Genomic DNA, 21,360 nt, shown 5'->3' with positions numbered 1-21,360 from the left:
AGTGAACAGTAAAAATCATCTACACGGAAGGATGTGAAGGGTGTGAATCACACAGCCTTGGCTGCTGCAGGTTTGGGGAGAATGTTCCCCAGCAAAAAAAAAAAACAAAAAAAAAACAAAACCAAAAAAACACATCCCAAAAAAGCCTCACCTAGAGCCCTCTACATCTTAAGAAGGGGCTGTAAGAAAGAAGGGGTCAGAGTCTTTAGCAGGGCCTGTTGTGATGGGACAAGGGGAAATGGTTTCATACTCAAGGCGGGAATATTTGGATAGATAAGGAAGATAAGGAAGATAAGGAAGTTTTTTACAGTAAGTGGGTGAGTCACTGGCACAGATTGCCCAGAAAGGTGATGGATGTCCTGTCCCTGGAAACACTCAAGGTCAGGCTGAATAGGGCTCTGAGCACCTGATGGAGCTGTGGGTGTTCATTGCAGTGGAGTGGGACTAGATGACCCTTAGGGATCCCCTCCAACTCAAATGATTCTGTGATTCTCTGATTCTCTTAAGATGCTCCCAAACCCAGAGCTCCATCCTCACCTTGGACACCCTTCCTAGTAGGACTGGAGTGAGCCATGACTCCACGCAGAGCCTTCCCTCAAGCTCACCCTACCGGGATGCAGCCACAGCTCAGACTGTGGCTTTGAGGAAACAAATGGGCAAACCCATCTAGGCAGAGCTGGGATGAGCATCCTGGCCCCAGTGTGAGGGCAGGGTGGGTGGCACACTGCTGACAGCCTGACTGTAGCCAGCAGAGGGCATGGAGCTTGCATGGAGCTTACACAGGCACTGCAAGCCATGGGCGTCTCAAAGCACGGCTGATATAGAACACTTGATGTGGAATTAATTAATATGTCCATTTCCCTTCCTCAACCTGTGCTAAGGTTGAATGAGAGCCTGGGGTTGAGGTTGGTTCCAGGGGCTGTGGGATGTGGTCACAGAGCAGCCAAAGTCCATCACTTTCTCCATGTGTTGGGCTCCTCTGCAGCAAGGTGATTGCCGACAGACAGTGGGATCCCCTTGCTGGCACATCCCTACCCCACACATTCCCTAGTAGCTGCTAGAATGTATCACATACAGCAGTTTTGGTTATGAAATATCAGCTTGAGGACACGATGACAAGCGAAGAGTTGTGCTTTACGATTCATACGCCGAAAGTCATAAGCAGCCAGCAGGCACCACTCCTGGTGTGATTTGCACATACACTTGACTTTATGTATTATTAGTAATCCTATTGAAATCTGCATGCATAAAGTTAAGTGCATCTAATCAACTCTGTAGGTTCAGATTTGTATATATTAATTTAATTCCGCTGTCAGTATTTGGAGCAGCTTCTGCAATGAGCAGTTACGGCGCTGCGACAGACCGTAACGACCTCAAATTTTGTTCTAATACTAAGTGCAGAAAAGATATGAAATGGATGCTCTCCTTATTACTCTTCGAGGCGAACAATGTGCACGACGTTAAATCAGATGCTCAAAGTTATTTCGGGGTCCAAATGATCAGCACTGAATGTATGTCAGCGGAAATTTTTCCTATGGGCCTCTGTGCATAGCACAGCTCCATGGCAGTGCGCGAGGCCGTGTTTATGGATCCATTTTCAGGATCAAAGCCCTCATTAGTAATACGGATTAATGGTAATTACAAATATAAATAACTTGAGTGTATCTTCTCGTTTTTCTCTGAAGACCTTTCTCACAGAAGGCAGCTGGATGCCAGACTTATTCCTTAAATCCAAACTGTATTAAGTTCTCGGGTAATAGTGCGGTAACATAAAGTTAAATAAAGCTGTGTTATTATTTTTCAGGCCTCAGAACATGGAGCTTGATTCTCAGCTCGCATTAACTGGAGCCCAGCTCTGGATTCAGATCCTTTTTTCCATACTGAGGAAGTGAAAATGTAAAAAAAAAAAAAAAAAAAATCAAATTGGTTTTTGGCTAAGAACAGAAGTAAGAAGTTTAAATCGGAGGGATTGTTTTTCACAGTGTTGTAAGTACCAAAAAGATGGCCTTATAATAAAAGCACTTTCTTGACCAAGATTCTGTAATTGCTACTGTGAAGCTGAAGCTCAAGTTGGACTGCAGTGTTCACACGCTGAGCATTTTCCCCAAATCCTTGGGAAACAGGTTTAATGTGTTTTCCTGACATGTGTCACAACTCTGATGTTATTTAAATGTGGCCAATCCATATCAACCTATGGACTGTACACCTCAGTCCTCAGCCGTTTGGTTGTGTTGGGGTGGAGCATGCTGCAGGGCCAGCACCTTAGTGTGTGGTGCCCATTCACTGGGGCATGGCCACTAAGGAGTGTTCCTCCACTACAGGCTGGATATGAGAAAGGATTTCTCTAAAAGAGCAGTGGTGCACCGCACAGGCTGCCCAGGGAGGTGGTGGGGTCACCATCCTTGGAGGTGTGCAAGAACCGTGGGGATGTGGCACTAAGGGACAGTCAGTGGGCACAGTGGGGTGGGGTTAGGTTGGACTGGGTGATCTTAGAGGGCTTTTTAAACCTCTGTGATTCTGTGATTCTATGACAATTTCAATGAGAAATAATGGGAAGAGGAGAATATGGTACACAGAGTGAGGTAAGGCTGGAGCAGCTTCAGCCCACTGCAGGAACAACCCCCTGTGGGCCTTCCCATGTCCCAGGCATGGACACTTCTCATCGAGTGGAGCACTCACACCACAGGGCAGCATCGGGTAGAAACAACCTACAGATCTCAGCAGTGTGTAGCTGCTCACACCACAGCTGTAGGGTGGCAGAAGCACATCGTCCCTTCCTCTGCTTCACTCAATGAGGACAGCCCAGGCAGCTGATGATGCTAACAGAGAGGACTTCTTTATGCAGCGCGTGCTGTGTAGTGTGGTCACATTTTGGAAGTGGCAGTGCAGAGTTAGGTAAGAGCTGGCACTGGCTGGATTCTATTTTTAAGAACAACCCAAAATTATTTAGCAGTTGGTGAATGAAAACAAAAAGGTTCCCTCCTGGGTGGAATAAATAAGTCCGTCATCCCAGTCCCCTGAGTGCTTCACACAAAACAATAAGGCAATAAGGTCTTTCATCTGATCCCCCATTTGAAACTCACTCTTCCATTCCATGCAGCAGGCAGTTTTGCTGAGGACAACACCGGGGAGCATTAAAGCAGTGCTGTGCACGCTGCCATTGGGGCAACAGTGACAAGTCCCTGATCCTGGGGGTGCTCGAGGTGGATTTAGAGGTGCTGCTCCCTTGGGTGCCAGGATGCAAGACGGGGGGTGCGGTGGGGGGGAGAGGTTCTGTGCCTGAACCCGGTGGGACTCCCGTCCCTCCTGCTCGAGGCTGGGGGGGTCTGGGCTGCCCGCTGTGGGGGATGCTGAAATTTGGGATGGAAAACACAGCGGGTGCCGGGAGATGGGTAGGACAGCGCGGAGGGGCCAGGGGGGCACGGACGCCGGGAGGGCAGCAGCCCCCTGCCCCATATTTGGGCAACTTCAGGGTCTGCATGCGGCGGGCGGGTGGGCTTCCGACGCTGGACTGCATTTCCCATAGTGCCCGAGCGCCCTAATGTATGCAGTGCTGAGCCCGGCTCGGTGTGCGAGTGTGTGTGTGTGCGTGTGTGCGCGCGTGTGCGCGCGTGTGTGTGTGTGTGTGTGTGTGTGCAGCCGGGAGTCCCTCGGAGAGTGGAGGCTCATTCACTGATGAGAGCCGGCACTGAGAGGCAGCACTGCTCCTTCCCTCGCACCCCCGGCGCTTCCCGCTCCGCTCCATGCAGCAGCGGGGCCAGCACGCCCGGGACTGCCCCGCTCCCCGCACCGTGAGTACCGGCACCGGGCAAACTTCGCAGGGCAACTTTCCCCCCTCCCTGCCTCCCCGGTTCCCCACTCCTTCTCCCTTTCCTTTTTCTCCTTCCCCAGCGGCTTCCAGGGCGGCTCGGAGGGCCGGGTGGGTGGGTGGGGAGCGGCATGGTAATGTCGAGGGGAAAGGCGGATAAAAGCCCCCCCCCCCATCCTCCCCCCTTCGCCTCGGAGAGCCCCCGGCCGCACGGATCCACCCCCCCTCCCCCCGGTGCCTTTCGGGGGGGGACCGGCAGCCAGCAGGGGGATCAGGTGCCGGGGGCCTGGGGACAGCGCTGGGCGGGGGGACCGGACCCGACCCGGAGCGCGGAGCCCTCGCTCCGAAATCTTTCCCTTTTTAACTCTTCTATTATTATTATTATTTTTTTTTAATTTGGAGGGGGCAGCGCGGGGAGTTGTTTCCTCGCTTCCCTCTGCTGCGATCTCTCTCGCTCCGCCGTTGCTCCGGGCAGCAACGATTTCATTTCCCAGCGGCTGCAAAACAAAAACTTTTTCAAAGGAAATAAGCAGATCTGCTGCCCGTGCCACGCACAGACCCTCCGCTTTTTTTTTCTGATTTTTTTTCCCTTCCCCCCCTTCCCTCCCCCCACCTTTTTCTTTTTAAAACACGCGAGCGTTTTTCTTTTGCAATACAAGTGCCCGCAGCAGCGCCGGGCTCTCTGCACGCCGAGCCAGCCGGAGGACCCGATTCCCTCCCAGGCTTTCTTTTTTTACTATTACTATTTTTAATCTTTTTTTTTTTTTTTTTTTTTGGTCACCGTGCGAACTTTTCTAGTTTTTAAGCCGTCCCCAAAATGCGCGATCCCCGATCGGAAGAGGGAATTGTCCGACGGTGCCGCTCAGCTTAAATTCGGCCGGGGCTGAAGTTTCTCCCCCAGCTCGGCTCCTCCATCCCCGGCGTTTTTCCTCCCCTGCCCCGACCGCCTCCAGGTAGGAGTCCGCCCGCCCCGCTCCGCTCCGCTCGAACAAAGGTAGAGTCGCTTTAAATTGTCGCCGTTCTCCAACGAATGCGCTAAAATTACTCCACGTGTCAATTGCGGAGCGTGGAGAGCCGCAGAGGTGAAGGGATTTGTGCGTGTTTTCGCTTAGAAAACTTTCCGGATCGTCGAGAGCTCGCAGGGTTTTGTTTCTTTTTGCCGGCTCTAGAGCAGGGAAGCTGTAAATAGGGGTGGAAGCACGGAAAATAATTCCTCACCTTCAGATCTAAATACATAAAAACCATCTGTTTGACCACAATGAAATCATTAGGAACTGTCTACTTAAAGAGTTGTGTTGAATGCTTATCCTTCCACACAGGAAACGTGGATGGTAAGTGATTGTTGCAATAAATTCAAACAACTCCGCGGTCATCCCCGCGTTTGATGATCTGTGTGACCCGGGGCTTTGAGGAGGGGAAAAAGTGGTAGAAAAAGGAGCACGGAACGGGTAGGGCAGTGCGGGGGAGCGGGGGGGGGGCGAGAGCAGCCAGACCAAGCCGTGCCGAGCCGTGCCGGGTCGGGCTGTGCTGTGCCGTGCCGTCCGTGCGGGGCTGTGCCGAGCCGAGCTGTGCCGGGTCGGGCTGAGCCGTGCCGTTCCGGGTCGGGTCGGGCAACGCCGTCCGTACGGGTGTGTGCCGTACCGAACCGTGCCGTGCCGGGTCGGACCGCGCCGTGCCACCAAACACCTGTTTAATTTACCTCCATCCACATCGGACCCGCGGGGCAATCTCTAGTCCGCAACGTGGGCATCGCCCCGCTTGATTTTATTTTATTCCCCTTTAATGACAAAACCTCTCCGAGGGGCAACAAATACTGAAGGCGGAGGAGTGGGTCCTGCGGCGGAGCGGGGCCGCTCCGTGCCGCCCGCTCCGCGCTCCCCCCGCGGGCGCCGGTGCCGTTCCGGCTGCGGGACGGGGGGGCCGCGCCGCGTACGGCCGTAGGTAGGTGGTTGGTTGGGTTGCTTTTTTTTTTTCCCTTTCCCCTCCTTTTATTCTTTTACAAAACCCCAGGCGCTTCCTCCCCGCAGTCCGCCGCAGGGCATTCCCTCGCCGCCCGGGGGCTTTTTTTTTTTCTTTTTGCCCTTTTTCTTTCCTTTTGGTTTTCTTTTTCTTTCTTTCATTTCTTTCTTTCCTACTTTCTTTTCTTTCCTCTTTCCTTTTTTTTTTTCTTTTTTTTTCTTTTTTCTTGTTATTTCCTCGAAGAACTTTGCAGACAAACAAACCCCACCGAGGGACAGAGGCCGCGCTGCCCTCCCCTCCCCGCCGGAGCCGGGACCAGCGCTGCCCGCTCCACTCCGCCCGGCCCCTCCGCTCCGCTCTTTCTATTTTTATTTTATTTTATTTTATTTTTATTTTATTTTTCTTCCTCTCCTTACCCCCCCTCCTCCTTCCCCCTCCCCAAAACCGATATTCACAGCAGTTGGCATATCTCACCCGTTGGAAAAAATTAACTGTTTTTCTTTTGTATCTTAATCCAGTGATGAGAGCTCTCCTTTGTTGCCTTTCGAGCTTGCATTTGTTTTATTTATTATAAGGAAATCCAGTTTGGTTCAAATATATAATCCATTTGAGCACTTAAATCCCCAAACAGCTGGCATTATTTTGTTTTATAATCTTTGGCTTTTCTGCACAGAGCATATTTCTAAATTCCTACTTGACATTTATGGGGAAAAAACTTTTTAATGTAAATGGATATTGTGATTTTTTTCTGGTCTCTCCTCATTTAAATGCATCATCAATTTTCCCGTGTTTCCTTTTGTTTTTATCTTTTTTTTTTCTTTCCCCCGTAACTTGTTAATTAATTTTTCCCCCCACACACAAAAACTTTGTTTCTGGAGGTAGAAAAAAATGTTAATTCGCCCCATTATTTTAATCTCTGACATTTGGAAATGGTTGAGAGACCACAAAAATGCAACCTGTTGTAGGAACCCAGGGCGGCGCGTTGTGTGTATTTTAATCGATAGCAGAGCAGTGATTTAGGAAGAGGAACTCCGAGTCGCATTTTAGAGCAAGCTTTGCAGAGGTGGTGGCTGCGTATGCTGCGTACATGTGCCTGCATATGTGCTCACCAAGGGGGTTATGCTTGCAAGCAGTGCTCCCTCCTCATTTCCTCACTCGCCGGGGTGATGCCTTCGAATTCCAGCTCTGTGCCTTCCCCTACCTTTATCAGACTTAACTAATTCAGAGCGGTGTTACAATCTCCATGCACAGAGGAACCAAAACCGAGGCGGAGAGAACTGATTACAACTCGTTCCTTGCTGGGAGATTTTATTTTTATGGTTCAGAGCCATTCAATTTGTCTTGGTGGTGGAGTGTTATTAGCAACACACACAATTACACAGGTAATTTGTGTACACCTTAACCAGGGCAGCTTTAAAAACCAATAACTATGCAGATAGGTAACCATTAAAATTTTATATATTTATATATATGTGTGTGTTTTCATAACCTTGGTACTTGGTGGGCAGTTCATGCAGCTCCATAGATTGATCTCCACCCCCCTCCCTCTGCTCCTTGTTTAGTTAATTCAACAAAGACTTTTTGCAATCTGTTTGGAGTTTGTCTGATGCCGTGGAAAAGTAGCTGCTGATTTATTTGGTTGCTTTTCGATTTCTGTCTGCAGCCCGTCTTTTCTCCTCCTTTCAGCGGGGATGTCAGCTGTTATTACTTCCTATTGATCCCTTTGCAAAGTGAGAAGTGAACTAAAATTAATGTCAATTCCACTGCTCGGATCAATAGCCGGAGTTATTTTAATCTGGATTTGCGCGAGGTGCTAAATTAAAAAAAATCAGCATAGAGGCAGAAAAGTAGCAGTCCCTCGCTGTGCCCGTGCCCGCCGCCCGCCCGTCACCCCGTGCTGCAGCCAGCCCATCGTCCCACCATCCGTATTTTCTTCATTAGGGAGGTCGGGTAGTTTTCTTCTTTTGGGTTCTGTGTTTAAACCGATGACATTTTGACATCGGGAGTGTATTAACGAGAGATTTTCATAATGACCACTCCGCCGCGGTCTGATCTGCGCACGTCGCTCTGTGTGTGTGTGGAGGGGGGTGGGGGTTGGATAGGCACTGGGAAGAGGGAACGAAAAAGGAAGTGGGGGCTGAAAAAAAAATAAATTTGTCCGGGTGAGATACGGTAACGTGTTGATTTATTCCTGGTGTAATGAAGTTTGCAAACGAGTAAGCGGCCGCGGTGATTCACAGTATCCTACAGGAGTGTCAAGTGTTGTGGCCAGATTACTAATTTATGAAATACGTTTAACGTAGCGGGGTGGTAGCACAAGTAAAAATAGAAAAGGAGGCAGAAGCAGCTGCTTTGCTTTGGTGTTTCTTTCTTTCTGTCTTTTTTTTTCCACCTGGAAATCCATATTTTCTGTGATCGCTCAGTTTCACTTCCACTGTTTATTTCTGAGGGTGGTGGTTCCTTTGCAAGTGTCCCTTTAGATACAGCTCTGTGCATACACGTATGTGCACCTACAGGGCCGTGTGAGCCTCCAGCGATGCCAAATGTGCCAGTGGAGGTGGTTTCCTGGCCGCCAGCTTCCAAGAGTGTTGGATAAGCAGCACAGCAGAAGGCTCAGTGCTGAGCTGGGTGCCCTGGCACCACTCTCCCCGTGCTCTCGGTGGCAATGCCTGGATGGGAAACTTATTTAAAATCTGGAAGAGAGCAGCTTTGCTCGTGTGAGATCCGTAATCTGGTCATTCAGCACTGATATCCACAATGAAGGAATGCCAAGGAGAGATGATGCCCATTCATCTTTGCCATTGCTGGGTGCAGGATGGGGGGGAAGGAGCAGGATGCTGCACTGAAGGCACGGCTGGGCTCCACACACAGTGTTAACCCAGGCTCCTCCATTCACGCAGCACAAAAGGCACTCCATTAGGGAGACACTCTTTCAGTAAGTTTTATTTGAGATGTTTGACCCGCTGGATTTAAGAGGCACAATTTGTAACAGCTTTTTATTATTATATGATTTTTCTGGCCCTTTTGAGCTCCAGCAGCCGGGATATTGTTTCGGAATTATGGTCCTTGTGTTTTGAGCTGGGCTGAGAGGCCTGAATGGCAGGCAGCGGAAACTTGAAAGAAAAGACACTGGATTTATTGGGGGAGAAAATAACAAAGCAAAAAGCCCGAGCGAACTCGGGGGGACATGGAGAGGAGCAGCTCTTCCTGGGAGGCTTGACGAGATGCAAGTCAGAAATTTGGTTAACATTTTCCTCTAAATGTTAATGGCACATCCAAGGCAGTTTACAAATCTACTTAAGAGTGAGTGCATTAGGAACTAAAATTACTGATCCATTCTCTCTCGTCCCTGACCCGAAAGGCAGACGTTTGCAGAGATCAGATGGCAGGAGCGCCCATTATGATTTTAAATATTGTCAGAGACGCCAGGCGTTTTATTGGCGAAGTCTCTTCTTTTGCTAAAAGGGAGAGTGCCTGTGCGTGTTTGTGACGATGGATCACGCACATGCACCCGTGCGGTCTCATTTGTACACCCTGTGGCGTGTAGGATGGCATCGAGTCCTTTGGGTGCGAGCGTTACCTGCAATGCATGCTGTGTGAGCGGGGGAAAGTGCGCTGCTGCTGGGTATGGCAGTGGGTGCGGCATAAACACAGCTCGTGGTGACACGGGTAACGGTGCACAGGTACTTCTATATAGTCACACACACACACAAGCAAATGAGGGCTGTGCGTATGTGTGGGCATTCTTGAGTGGATTGCAATTAGATGTACATGCCGCTTTTGCCGTATCAAATCCCAATTATCATTTGGAGTTACCGTCCTAATTTCAGACCAAAGCTTGTTTATTAGCGGGTGATGAAGTCTGCGTGCTGCTCTCCCTGCTTTGCCTTTCATCCACCTGCACTGAATGATACCCTTAACCTGGAGGGCCAGAGCCGCTCCTGGCGGCGTGTGAAGTTTTCTATTGATTTCCTTGAGCGAGCAGCACGGTGGGACCGACACCTAACCCATCGTTTTCTCTCTTCTGTTTCCTTGCAGCACCCGGAGGGTGATGATGCTCCAGTAGGTTCCCCAGCCCTCGCTTTGCTTTCCCTTCAGGGAAGGTCGTTCTGCGCACGATCCCGCTGAGGAAAGACACTCCGATGGACTTACACCGGGCCGCCTTCAAGATGGAGAACTCGCCCTACCTCCCCAACCCGCTGGCCTCCCCGGCGCTGATGGTGCTTGCCTCCACTGCCGAAGCCAGCCGCGATGCCTCCATCCCGTGTCAACAGCCGAGGCCTTTCGGGGTCCCGGTCTCAGCTGACAAGGATGTGCACATCCCCTTTACCAACGGCTCCTACACCTTCGCCTCCATGTACCACCGGCAAGGCGGGGTGCCGGGCGCCTTCGCCAACCGTGACTTTCCTCCCTCTTTGCTTCACCTCCACCCGCAGTTTGCGCCCCCCAACCTGGACTGCACCCCGATCAGCATGCTGAACCACAGCGGGGTCGGGGCCTTCCGCCCCTTTGCCTCCAGCGAGGACCGGGAGAGCTACCAGTCGGCCTTCACGCCGGCCAAGCGCCTGAAGAACTGCCATGACACTGACTCTCCTCACCTGCGCTTCTCGGATGCTGACGGGAAGGAGTACGAGTTTGGCACCCAGCTCCCCTCCAGCTCCCCCGGCTCGCTCAAGGTTGACGAGACGGGGAAGAAGATCTTTGCGGTTTCGGGCCTCATTTCGGACCGGGAGACCTCATCCAGTCCTGAAGACCGAAGTGACAGATGTAAGTACCTCCGTTGGCTTGTTGGCGCTCCTGTAGTTGCGTGCGGTTGGGATACCCAGCAGGTGGCTGTCCTTGTGCTGAAGGATGGGATGAGCAGCCTTTGCTCCTTGCAGCCCTACAGCATTGCCACGTTTCTTATAAATGGACAGTGACAGGTTCCAAGGGGAGGTGCTCTGGAAGGAAACCTGTCTTCCAGGCACTGCTGACCTGATGTTGTGTCTGGAAAGGTAACTGAGCTCTGAAACAGGGAAACAGGTGCTATACATCCATGTGTGTGAACAAAGCTTCAGGTGGAGACTTCCCCAGAGCTTGTAGGATATTCACCTTGAGCTTTGGGACTTTTATCTCAATCTTTCCTTCGTGCACACTGAGCAAATGCATCACCACCAGGGCTTGTGCCCAGCCACTGTGCTCCCTCCTCAAGGCATAAACCCAAATCTGTTCTTTCAGGTCGTAAAGCTGAATCCCAAATAGGTCCTGTGTGTTTTCCCCATTGGTAGTGGTTGGAAGGGGATGCTCCACAGACATAACTCGCCACTCACCCATCACCATTCCCTGTTGGCACAGGGACAGTGTCCAGGGATGGGCTCCAGGGCTTTGAGGAGGGCTGGTACCCCAGAAGAAGCAGAGTTACGGTCAGTTTGCCTCTAAGGAGCAATGAGTTTGCTGCTATACATAGGCTCCTTTGTTCTGCTGAATTATCTTCCTAGAAAACAATTCTATTTCTGTTGTTGTAGTTAAGATTACTATATTTTTTGTGATGAAAATCTGCTGCCCCGCTTCCCCCTCTCCCTTTCAGGCATGATTTTTCCTCTCCCCTTTATGATGCCAAAGAGGTAATAGAGATGTTGTGGCGCTGCCTTCCCTGTCGGCGCTGCTTCCCCAGCCTGTCTCCTTGCATTAGGCACCGCGCTAACTTAACGCCGCTAAAAGGCATCTGCCTAAACCCCGCGTACCTTTTCAATAAAAGTCATCATAAAATCAACCTGCCTTGTAAATCCATCGCTCTTTGCTTTTGAAATATGCCGCCAGTGTGTCTTTTATGTCCACATTTGCAGGGTGATTCCTGCTGAAGGCAGAAGCTCTGTGTTCCGTGCCTTATTCTGCATGGGGAAGGCAGGTGGGATCTCAACGGGGACGTTTTATGTCTGCTGCGCGGCAGAGCAGAGCAAAGGCGACATCCCCGATGTTCCACTGACATTAAAATTCTTGCGTAACTACTGGGACAGTTTACACTAAACATGTCTGTTGGCTCTGTATCGTATTTCCATCATATATAGATGCTGCGCCATGGAAACTCGGCTCCATCAGCACCGCGGGTTTATCTGGTGTGCGATACGCGGGGATGGGACTGTTTGTTGTCGTGCCATTTACACATGCATGTGCTTGGCTTTGCTTTCTAAGTGCATACACAGGGGTTGTTGGGCTCTGAGGATCTGGGTGTGCCGGTTCGATGTGGCCATGTGTCAGAGCAGGTAGGAGACCATAGCTCCTGGGCAAGATGCAAAAGGACTTCTAGCAGAGATTGCAACCGTTGAATATTTTCTTCAAGCAGCATCGCCTTCCCACATGCAGTGCATGCTGTTTAGGTTTGCAGGCTCAGCTTTGCAGTCGTATTTTTCAGATTCCTGAAAGCATTTGTGTTGCGTGGGTGGTGAGTTACTATAGTTGCACTGCGGAGCCTTCAGTAGCACTGCATAAGAACCTTTTTTGGATGGCTCATTATAATGTTTATTTTACTTCATAGCCTAAAGGGTGATTTTTTAAAAATTTTTAAAGGAATTTATTGCACTGTTTTAATATTCCTGAAAAATAACTTCATGCTTGAGATACTTTGAAACACAATGAGAATCCAAAGCCAGGCATTTCCATCTTGGAAAGACAGAATTGGCTCTCTTTAGACCTAAGCATTGAGGGAACAGAATCTCATCCTGTTTTCTCACATATGCTGACTTCTATCAAATGATTTGGGATTTGTCACCACCACTGGCAGCTCTCCCTGTGTGATAGGCTTGTATTGAAGTGAGTCTCACATGCACTGGACCATCACCCCAGTCCATGGGATGCTCACAGCAAGGGAGCAGATGCTCTGAGCATGTCGAGGTGAGATGATGTTCCTCACTGTTCAGCAAACCAGGCTGAGGTCGACAGACACAGTGCTGTGAAATGCAGGCACTGAGGATACCCAAGTGTTGCACAAGGCAGAGCCTTCCCAGGGAGCAGCACCGTGTGCTGGATGGGGTCTTTCTGCTGGATGCTGCTGAGAAATGTGATGCCATTTGTTGGAGTTTGGGGGCTTCTTGTAAAGCATGCGTTAAAGACACCGGGCGATGTAATTTATGGGTTTCCTTCAATAAACCCACAACAGCCGAGATTCCTAGAAGGAGTGGAAATTAAGTGTGTTCCTTTCTGGAAAAGAAATCTAGAGCCCCATTTTAAAATCAGAAGGAAAAAGAAAAAAAATACAATACAATATAAAGACAATTGGTTTTACTCTCTGTTTCTGATAAAATCTGTCCTGATAGCCTTTTGCGTGCAGCCACCATGATGTCACCTTCCCACGATGTGATGGGCAGAAGTCCATAGCCAGAGGAGATAGCTTCCCATTGCTTTCTTCCACTTGCTCTTCATCTTGCATTGGCCATGACCTGCTGGTGTGTCAGAGACTTGCAACCTCTTGGCCACAGCTTCCATCCCATCAGAACCTGCTCTGTCAGCCTCAGTTTCCCTGCAGGGACCAGTGGCTCTCAGGCAGCTCCAGGAGTGGAGCTCTGTGGTGGCACGCTGTGCTGGGACTGCAGATCCCAACTCCAAATCCTGACCCACTGCAGCACAGGGCTGGCATCAGCTGTTCCATAGGTTTTGACAGAAGGAGCTGCACAAGGGCAAAGTATGAGTATTATTAATATAGTACAGTTAGTAGAATATTATGAACTGTTATAAATCATTACCGCTAAACTACGGTTATTAAAGGAAATGACCAAAGTGCACTTTCTGAGCCAGGATCTCCGACAGTTAAAGCGTTGTTTTATTATTTCACTTGCTAACTTGCAAAATTCAGGAGGCAGCGACAGTTTCCTGGTTGGGCTGTGATGCTTGCGCAAGGAATTGGGAGACGCTGGAGGAGTGGGCACACACAGCAGGAAGCAAGCACGGCACTTAGCCACTGCTTTTCTCTTTCTTTGACAGCCTGTGGGTCTTGAAGGAAGGAAACGTTCCCCCTATGCAGGTGCTTTGGGCCCACCAAGGCCACCGAGGTCTTTCTGAAATTCCCATAGAAAACTGAAGCGTGAAGGTGCTCTGGAATTGTCAGCAGTAGATATCTGTGTGATATCGTTTAGACAAGTCCCATTAAATGCTAGCAGCAGATCCATTCTCCCCTCTTTGTTTGCCTTCCAAGGAGCAGAAAACAGACGTAATTATATTTTACGTGAGACTCTAAGATTTCCTCTCGTCTCCTCCTCTGCTTAATATCTGCAGCTATAAAATAAATTCCATTTGTGCGTACATGGTGTTAGACAGAGGTAAATAACTGTCATCTGAAATCTGCCTAACCTTAATCTGTATCGGGAGCACTATAGAGCACTGTACCCATTTGTATAATATTAGGCTTTATTTTTATTATGGATTTCTAATGCAAATTCATAGCAGGGGCAAAGTTGTTTTCTGCTAATGCTGCACTCCAAGGAGAGCGGCTGCTACGAGTGAATGGTGACAATCTATCCAACGGTTTGTGGTCCTCAGTCACATCAGTACACCTGGGGGGCATTTTTCACCCCTGCTCTTCAGGAGAAAAAAAAAGAAAAAAGCAGATTTGATAACTTCCGAGGTCAATATTTGGCTATGCAAAGCAACTGGGAGCAGCAGTTGGTGGGACTGGTTCAGCACTGGTGTGGCACTGGGTTACACACATGAAGCTCCCCTGGGAGCCAGTCTGGAGTCAGAGAGCTCAGTCTGAACGTGGACGGTGGGGTTTGGTGCCATCTGTGACTGTGGTCTTGTCCTTTGTCTCTCCTCTGGAAAACATAGATGGTGGCAGTGATAAGCCGGGTGTCCTTTGGCCACCAGCACTGCTTTCTCCTTCAGCCCTTGCTGGCATCTTGAATTGCAGCAGAAGAGAGGAGAAAGCAAAGTAACCTGGAGCTGAGGTCTACTTTCTCACCACTGTTTTGGGGAAGAATGTGTTTTGTACTTTTTCTCATCAGTGCTGGGCTCATGGTGCACAGCTGTTTGCAGCGGGAAAAGGAAGGCGCTGCATGCCTCTGCATCCCCAGAAGAGGAAGAGCTGGAATCCGTGTCCTTGTTTCCCGCAGCACTGTGGATTCTGGGTAACTGGCTCCAGGCAGAGTGACACAGCCCACTTTTTAATTCAGAAAACACAAGAGCTGTGATGCATTGGCTTTTTGCTGGTGCAGTCCCTCACACCCGCCTGTGTCCCGTGCCTGTTTGCAGAGCCAAGAGTGCATCTCAGGTCTACCACAGCGAGCCCGTGTAATTCTATTGGGATTTTCAGGAAAAATCACTTTGCTTCTAATTAAGATAGTTTAAATTTTCAAAGTCTCAACCTCTTCATCTGATTTTGGTGTTGTTTCCCTATAGGAACCAACTTGCAAAGCCATTTAGTATGTGCGACTGTCTGTCCTGTAGCATCCCTCACTATATGGGAACATAGGATAGCAATCCCTCATCCCAGGGAGCCTGGGCTGACACTGGGCAGGCATGCAGAAGGCTCTGCACCAAAACGCAGCTGTGCCTTCTCCTCTGGTCTTGCTTCCAGTATGAGAAATGTTACAAGGAGCTTCCTTCCAGTGCTTTAGGGGAGGCTTTGTAGGGTGAGGGCTCAATGGCCTGAGTGCCATCCTGGTATCTGGACGTCTCTCATGGGCTGGAGGGCATCTTATCTCAGTGTCACTGTTGGCAATGCGGATGGTTTGGGACCAGGTGCTCAGCAGGTGAGCAGGATGCAGATGGGAGGCAGCACCACTGCCAAGGGGCTGCAATGCCCAGCTCAGAACACACTTCCTTCTTGGGTTCTTCCAACCCAGTTTCACTTCCCATTACTGACCATTGGTTGTAGGTGAGCCTCCAGCACAGCTCTCAGCCAGGATGGCAGCTTTCCCTGTGAGCCTGTCTCTTAAGGAGGCAGTTTGACCATTGCTCTTTTATTTTTATTTTTGGCTGGGGGATGAAGGAGAAGTCGGGTCTGGAAGGGGCTGAGCATGGCACAGGGAGTGGTGCTGGGAGTCTGGGGTGAGGCACAGCAGGATGCAGGCAGTCTGCACACAAGGAGTTAAACATCATCAAGTTCTGCAGAGGGAGTGTGAAATACAAAGAGGCTACAAGTTATTTCTGTCCTCATTTGGCCAATCTGTTGGGCCCAGGAGTGAAATAAGTGTGATGGCAGTTGGATCAGGACTGGGATATACTGGAAAAAAGGAGCAGTGAGAATGTGCAGATCTCTGTCTCCATCAGCCAGCAGCAGTGTTCCCACTGTCTCATTATGTTCCCTCTTAAAAATGAAAATGACTTGACTGTGGAAAGAGAGGGAGATGGTGTCAGAGCAAGGCAGGGTGGGGAGAAGGGGTGTGAGTTGGTCTTACTCGGATGTGCCTGAGGTGCTGCTGCTGCCTGGGGAGCTGTGCAGGACGCAGCCCGGATTGATTATGGCATACTTCAAGGAAGAAGGAGCCTTAAGCTGGGGAAATGCTTCCCCTTTGGTCCTCTCTTCAGGAGCACCACGAGGACACAACTCTTCCCTTGAGCACATCCATCTCCCCTCCCCATGTCTCCAGGAGCAGGGATGTCCTGGTGGGGCCAGGGAAGGTCACGGTGTCACTGAACACCATCTGGGGCTGCTGTGTCCGGCTGGAGCTGCACCTGGGCAAAGAGGGGAGGGAAGTCCCAGTGTGGTGCGATGGGCTCTGCAGGCGTGGAGAGCAGGAGGGGGTGGTTAGACAGCACTTACTGGAGGTTGCTGTGTACTCAGGTGGCTCAGTGATGTTCGGGTGGTCCCAGAGCCACTGTTTGCAGCTGAGGAAATGTACTGCGAGCTGTTTGTATGCAAATTGTTTTACTTGTGTTGCTTGACAGAGGTTGGGATGTGGAACGCAAAGGGCACAATTGTGCCTCCTCCTCCTCCTCCCAGCCCCATGGAGCAGGAAGAGGGAAGGGCTGTCTGGGCACTTCAGCTTGGGCTATTGACCTTGGACAACAGAGCCATTCCTCATGGTACATCTTGAAAGCAGGGGTTGCCACATTCCCGTACGCTGAGGGCAGTGGCATTCCCGTCTCAGAGGTGCTCAGTGCTGCCTGCACTGCTACACCAGAACTGGATGGATGGAGCCTTGTTCAATAAACACATCCTTGGCATTTCTTCTGACGAAACTGTTGCCAGACCTATAGGTGTTTTTTTCATGAAACCTAGATGAACAGCTGAAAAACAGTGTCTAGGAGCAGCAGAGAAAGAAATGGGGGGAAAATTTGGAGTAAGGTAGATAAAAGTGAGAGATAAAAGAAATAATGCAGGGAAGGATGAGTAATCGACATTCTTGGAGTCGAAGCACAGGCTCTGGCTTCCTTCCTGAGCAGTAAAATAAAATTAAAAAAAAAAAAAGTCTTTAGAACAACAAAACTCTGGACGCGCTGGTTTCCTTCCTGACTGGCCCAGCCTCGTGGTGTTTCGATGAGTCCTCACTGGCAACCAGGGCTGATCTAAAGGCCAAAGGCAGAGAGATTGGGGGGAAGGGAGAAGGGTTTAACTCTTTGAGTTCTGCCGACAGAGATCTGCTGTGTGTAGGTGCTGGAGCATGAGCAACGTTACTGCTATTGGGCACCTGGTAGTGGCTGGCACATTGGCCCAGTGGGCAGTGGGGAGAACATGAGTGGGGCAGGTCGGGTGCTTTGGGCAACTCGTGCTTTGCTGCGAGCTCTCTGAGGCTCGCCGCTCTCTGCAGGGTTCCCCTCTCCGAAAGGTCGAAGCTACTTCTTAATTCCCAGCAGCTGACAAAATATTTATTTTCAGGTACTTAAAATATTATAATTTGAAGTGGAGTCCAGGGCCCTGGCTGGAGCTGAGCTTTTGTACTAACAGCCCCAGTGAAATGACTTTTTCCTCCTATGACTTGCCAACAAACGCTTGGAAAATAATTGTGGGACAGTCATCCCTTTAGTGAGCAGATCAAGAAGATTTGAGACTTGCCAGAGCCTTTCAAAGGGCAGGCCAAAGGTTCAAGTTGCTGCCAGTTCTATTTGTCTTAGCCTTTATACTTACTTTTGTGTCATTAATTTCATCAAACGCTGGAGGGTAAAAGGCACCCAGCGGGCTGCTGCTTGCTCTGAGTTCTTTGGGTGTGCTTGGACACCTCTTGGGAAATAAGCCTGGCTTTTTGTGCAGGGTGAGATTAAAGCCAGAGCAGACACAGGAGAACCTTGCATAGCCCTAACCAAAGTTGTTCCCCTTCCGAGGCCCTTTCATAGCAGGTTGTGCAGGGAGAAGTGTGTATGAATGATGTTCCGTGCCTACAGGACTTACAGGGATCTTCAGAAATAAAGCATCACAATGAGATTTTGTCAAACCACTGAAAGCAAGGAGAGGTGAGCAGAGCACCTTGGGGCTGTTGACTGGGGTTCCCATCACTGCCTGCATCCTGACAGCTGCTTTCCAACTCTTTCTGCCCCAGCACAGCCGGCTAAGCGCGTTAATTTCTCAGCAGAAGTGTTGTAATCATTAGGCAGCTTGTCGGAGGGATTGGCAGCACTTTACCAGATGTGAAAGACACAGCCCAGGGTCCTCATTCCCTCGCTAGGTTGCAGCCAGCTGCATCAGCGTGCCTGCTTGGGTGCCTGGAGAGGCTGCAGGAGGTGCCCAAGGCCAGGCTGGATGGGGCCCTGGGCAGCCCGATCTGGTGAGGGGCAGTGATTGGAATGAATGGGCATTAAGGTCCCTTCCAACCCAATATTCAGCAGTTCTGTGATTCTGTGACCTTGGGCTGAATCATCCCAACAATTCTTGTGTGTAGTAAACTTTTATAAATACACATTTGCAAAGGTGTTTTGCTTAAAAAAAAAAAATCTATATACAAGTTACAGGTTTACGGTTACAGAGAGAAAAAACATATTAAATCAGCAAGACCAAGGGAGCAAACAAGATATAAAAGTGATACTGCGTTATGCTAGATTGTATTGAAAATCCCAGTGCATCTTTTTTTTTGTGCGTAAATGGTAAATTCTTCCCTGAGTTCCGGGTTTGTTTCTTAATGTGCACCACGTAGCAGAATAGCAGCGTGGACACAGTTGCAAATACGGTATGTGTTTTATTGTGAGCATTGTACTGCATAGCAGAGTGTGGGTGTTGAATACTGCAGCCGGTTATATACAGCTGTAAATGGAGCTACCCGCTGTTCTGCATACAGCGAGCTGCATATTTATGAGTAAATACCAGCCTAGGTAAAATAACAACAAAACAGGAAGTGGCATTAAAGACTTAATGTTTAGAACCAGTTTGCTCAAAGCTCCCGGGACAGCACTGCAGGGAACAGCCCTGTGTTTTTTGGCATTAAGTCTTTTCCATCTGATTCTTCTCATTCTGAGAGTTTAAAAGCCTCTGCTTAACTCTGCTGCTCATCAGCCCGTGGGGTAATTCAGGTGTGTTTGCAGGCGGGGTGACAGCTGGGCTTTGGCTGGGGGAACCACGCGCAGACTCCTGCCTTGGTGCAGCTTTGGGATTGTGCGTGGGGACACGAGCGCAATCCCTGCAGTGCCAGATCCGGAGCTACAGGCATCGGGGGCAGAGTGAGAGCTCCAAAATGAGCGATGCCTTCTGAAATACCGACGTGTTTAACCTAGAGGGAGCTCTCCTACACGAAGAATGCGTCTGTGCTAGAACAGTTTTCGTCGTGCGCATCCTTAGCGAACAGCTCCGAGCACACCTGGGTACCACGCCGACATGGAGGGACCCATGGGCCACTGCACTACTAGTCGAAATTGATGGTGATTTCTCCTGGAGAGAACGCTTCACCTCTTTCTCCTGCTCCCTGCGAAGCAGATGAAGCAGTGCTCTGATAATTAGGGGTTTGGGTGAGCTGGTGTTTCCTTTCCTGGAAGCTGGGTGATGCTTGAGGTTAACAGGGTGGACAATGTGACCATAAAAGTTCTGCAGCCCCTGTAGGTCCTCTTCCCAGAAGATGCAGGAGAGCAGAACGAGGGTTGGCAGCATTCAAGGTCTGGGAATGGGGACTTGAGAGAGTCAGAGCTGGAAGGGATCATAGAAACACAGAACAATAGCTGAGTGGGAAGGGATCTTTAAAGGCCATCTAGACCAACTCCAATGAACAGGGACACCTATAGCTCCACCAGGTGCTCAGAGTCCCGTCCAGCCTGACCTTGAATGTCTCCAGAGATGGGCCATCCACCACCTCTCTAGGTGACCTGTTACCTTATTATTATACTTCCTCCCCACCCTTATTGTAAAAAAATTTCTTCCTTATATCCAACCTAAATCTCCCCTCTTTCAGTTTAAACCCATTTCTCCTTGACTTACCATTTCACTTTGTCCTATATCAAGGGTGCTTTTCTTTGTGTGTTTCTTTTTCAGTGAGTTTGAGGAGGAAAGGACATGCATGAGCTGAACAGGAAGGGTAGTTGGAAGAACTAAAGCACCTTTCACATCTGATTTTTAAAGAAAGGCTTTGTTTGTCATATGTTCTTTACTTTTTCAAAGAGAGAAAGGACATGGGTTTAGTGGGCACAGTGATGAAGGCTCGATGGTTAGACTAGAGGATCTTAGTGGTCTTTTCCAACCTCAATGATTCTATGATTCTAAGTGGGAGCAGCAGAAGCAGGAGAAATGGCTTAGATCCAAACCCCTGATTCAACTTGAAAAAAGCTAGAGAAAAGGAGCTGAGATTGGAATAAGCACTTTCCCTGGGGACTTGTGCTTCACCCCGTGCTTTGGATGATTCTCATTTCACTTCTTCATCTTGCTGCCATTGCTGTAATGCTATAATGTGATGGAAAGTACAGTGATAATAGCATGGTAGCAAAGCCTCCAGCTGAAACAGATGAGGATAAGCCCAAAAGCAACAGATATGATCACAAAAATGAAGGAAAAGAGACACCTTTAGAAAGCCTCAAACAGGCAGTGATCTCTAGCAACATACCCCTCACCTCCACTGCCAAACCTTAAATGAAGTCTTGGAAGGGGTGGATCCTGGCTCCACCCCTTCCTGTTAGTCAGGTACATTGCATGCACCTGAGCTCCTCCTGATTGGCCCTGCCTTCCCACCAGGTGCTCCATCACTGTTTCAGGCCATGACTTAGCATTTCCACTACAGTGTGCTACCTGGGACATCACACCTGAGCTCCCTGTCCATTCATGTGCCATCTTCTAGGGTTGCTTCCCAATAGTGTAGTGGCACAGCAGACTTTGCAAATCCCGCATCCTGCTAGATGCCCAAATCACATATTTAGGGATCATGGCAGTGCTGGTTTGATGTGTGCCCTGTGACCATGGATGGTGATGAGCCATTGACAGGAGGTGACAATGCATGGCCTGGGGATGTAGGTGTGAGGACAGTCCTGCTGCCCAGGTGTGCTGCAGCTCAGGATGCTGCTCCCTCCACCACTGTATCTGCATACAGCTTTCTTGAGATAGGGTACACCTTGTATGAGTATCCTCTTCCTCTCTCCCAACCCCTCAGTGTTTGTGCTGTGAACGCACCAAAAAGGCTGATCTGCGTTAAAGAAATTTGTCCAACACCAGTCCCCTAGGGGAGCCCATAACTGGCAATTAAGGCATAAAAAATATTTCCATCGAGTGCGCCCTAAAT

The 21,360-nt window shown here is 49.6% G+C and overlaps 1 protein-coding gene across 6 annotated transcripts in view; it reads left to right on the top strand.

The window, feature by feature from the left end:
• Positions 1 to 9,815: 9,815 nt before the first annotated feature.
• The window catches only part of RNF220 (ring finger protein 220), a 153,809-nt gene continuing 142,264 nt past the window's right edge, over positions 9,816 to 21,360 (top strand). For 2 of the 6 annotated variants that reach the window (XM_065740066.1, XM_065740057.1), the window contains exon 1: positions 9,822 to 10,534. In XM_065740066.1, the coding sequence (XP_065596138.1) occupies positions 9,910 to 10,534 (625 nt within the window). In that variant the 5' untranslated portion in view covers positions 9,822 to 9,909. Of the gene's footprint in view, positions 10,535 to 21,360 lie in introns of all 6 variants that reach the window. The other 4 variants (XM_065740048.1, XM_065740022.1, XM_065740039.1 and 1 more) reach the window with 4 other exon arrangements.

Source organism: Cyrtonyx montezumae, unplaced genomic scaffold (assembly GCF_038088225.1).
Source record: "Cyrtonyx montezumae isolate F1298 unplaced genomic scaffold, pur_monq_1.0 scaffold_1, whole genome shotgun sequence".
Lineage (NCBI taxonomy): Eukaryota > Metazoa > Chordata > Aves > Galliformes > Odontophoridae > Cyrtonyx > Cyrtonyx montezumae.
The sequence above is the reverse complement of the archived record's forward strand: the minus strand, read 5'-3'. Positions and strand labels throughout refer to the sequence as shown.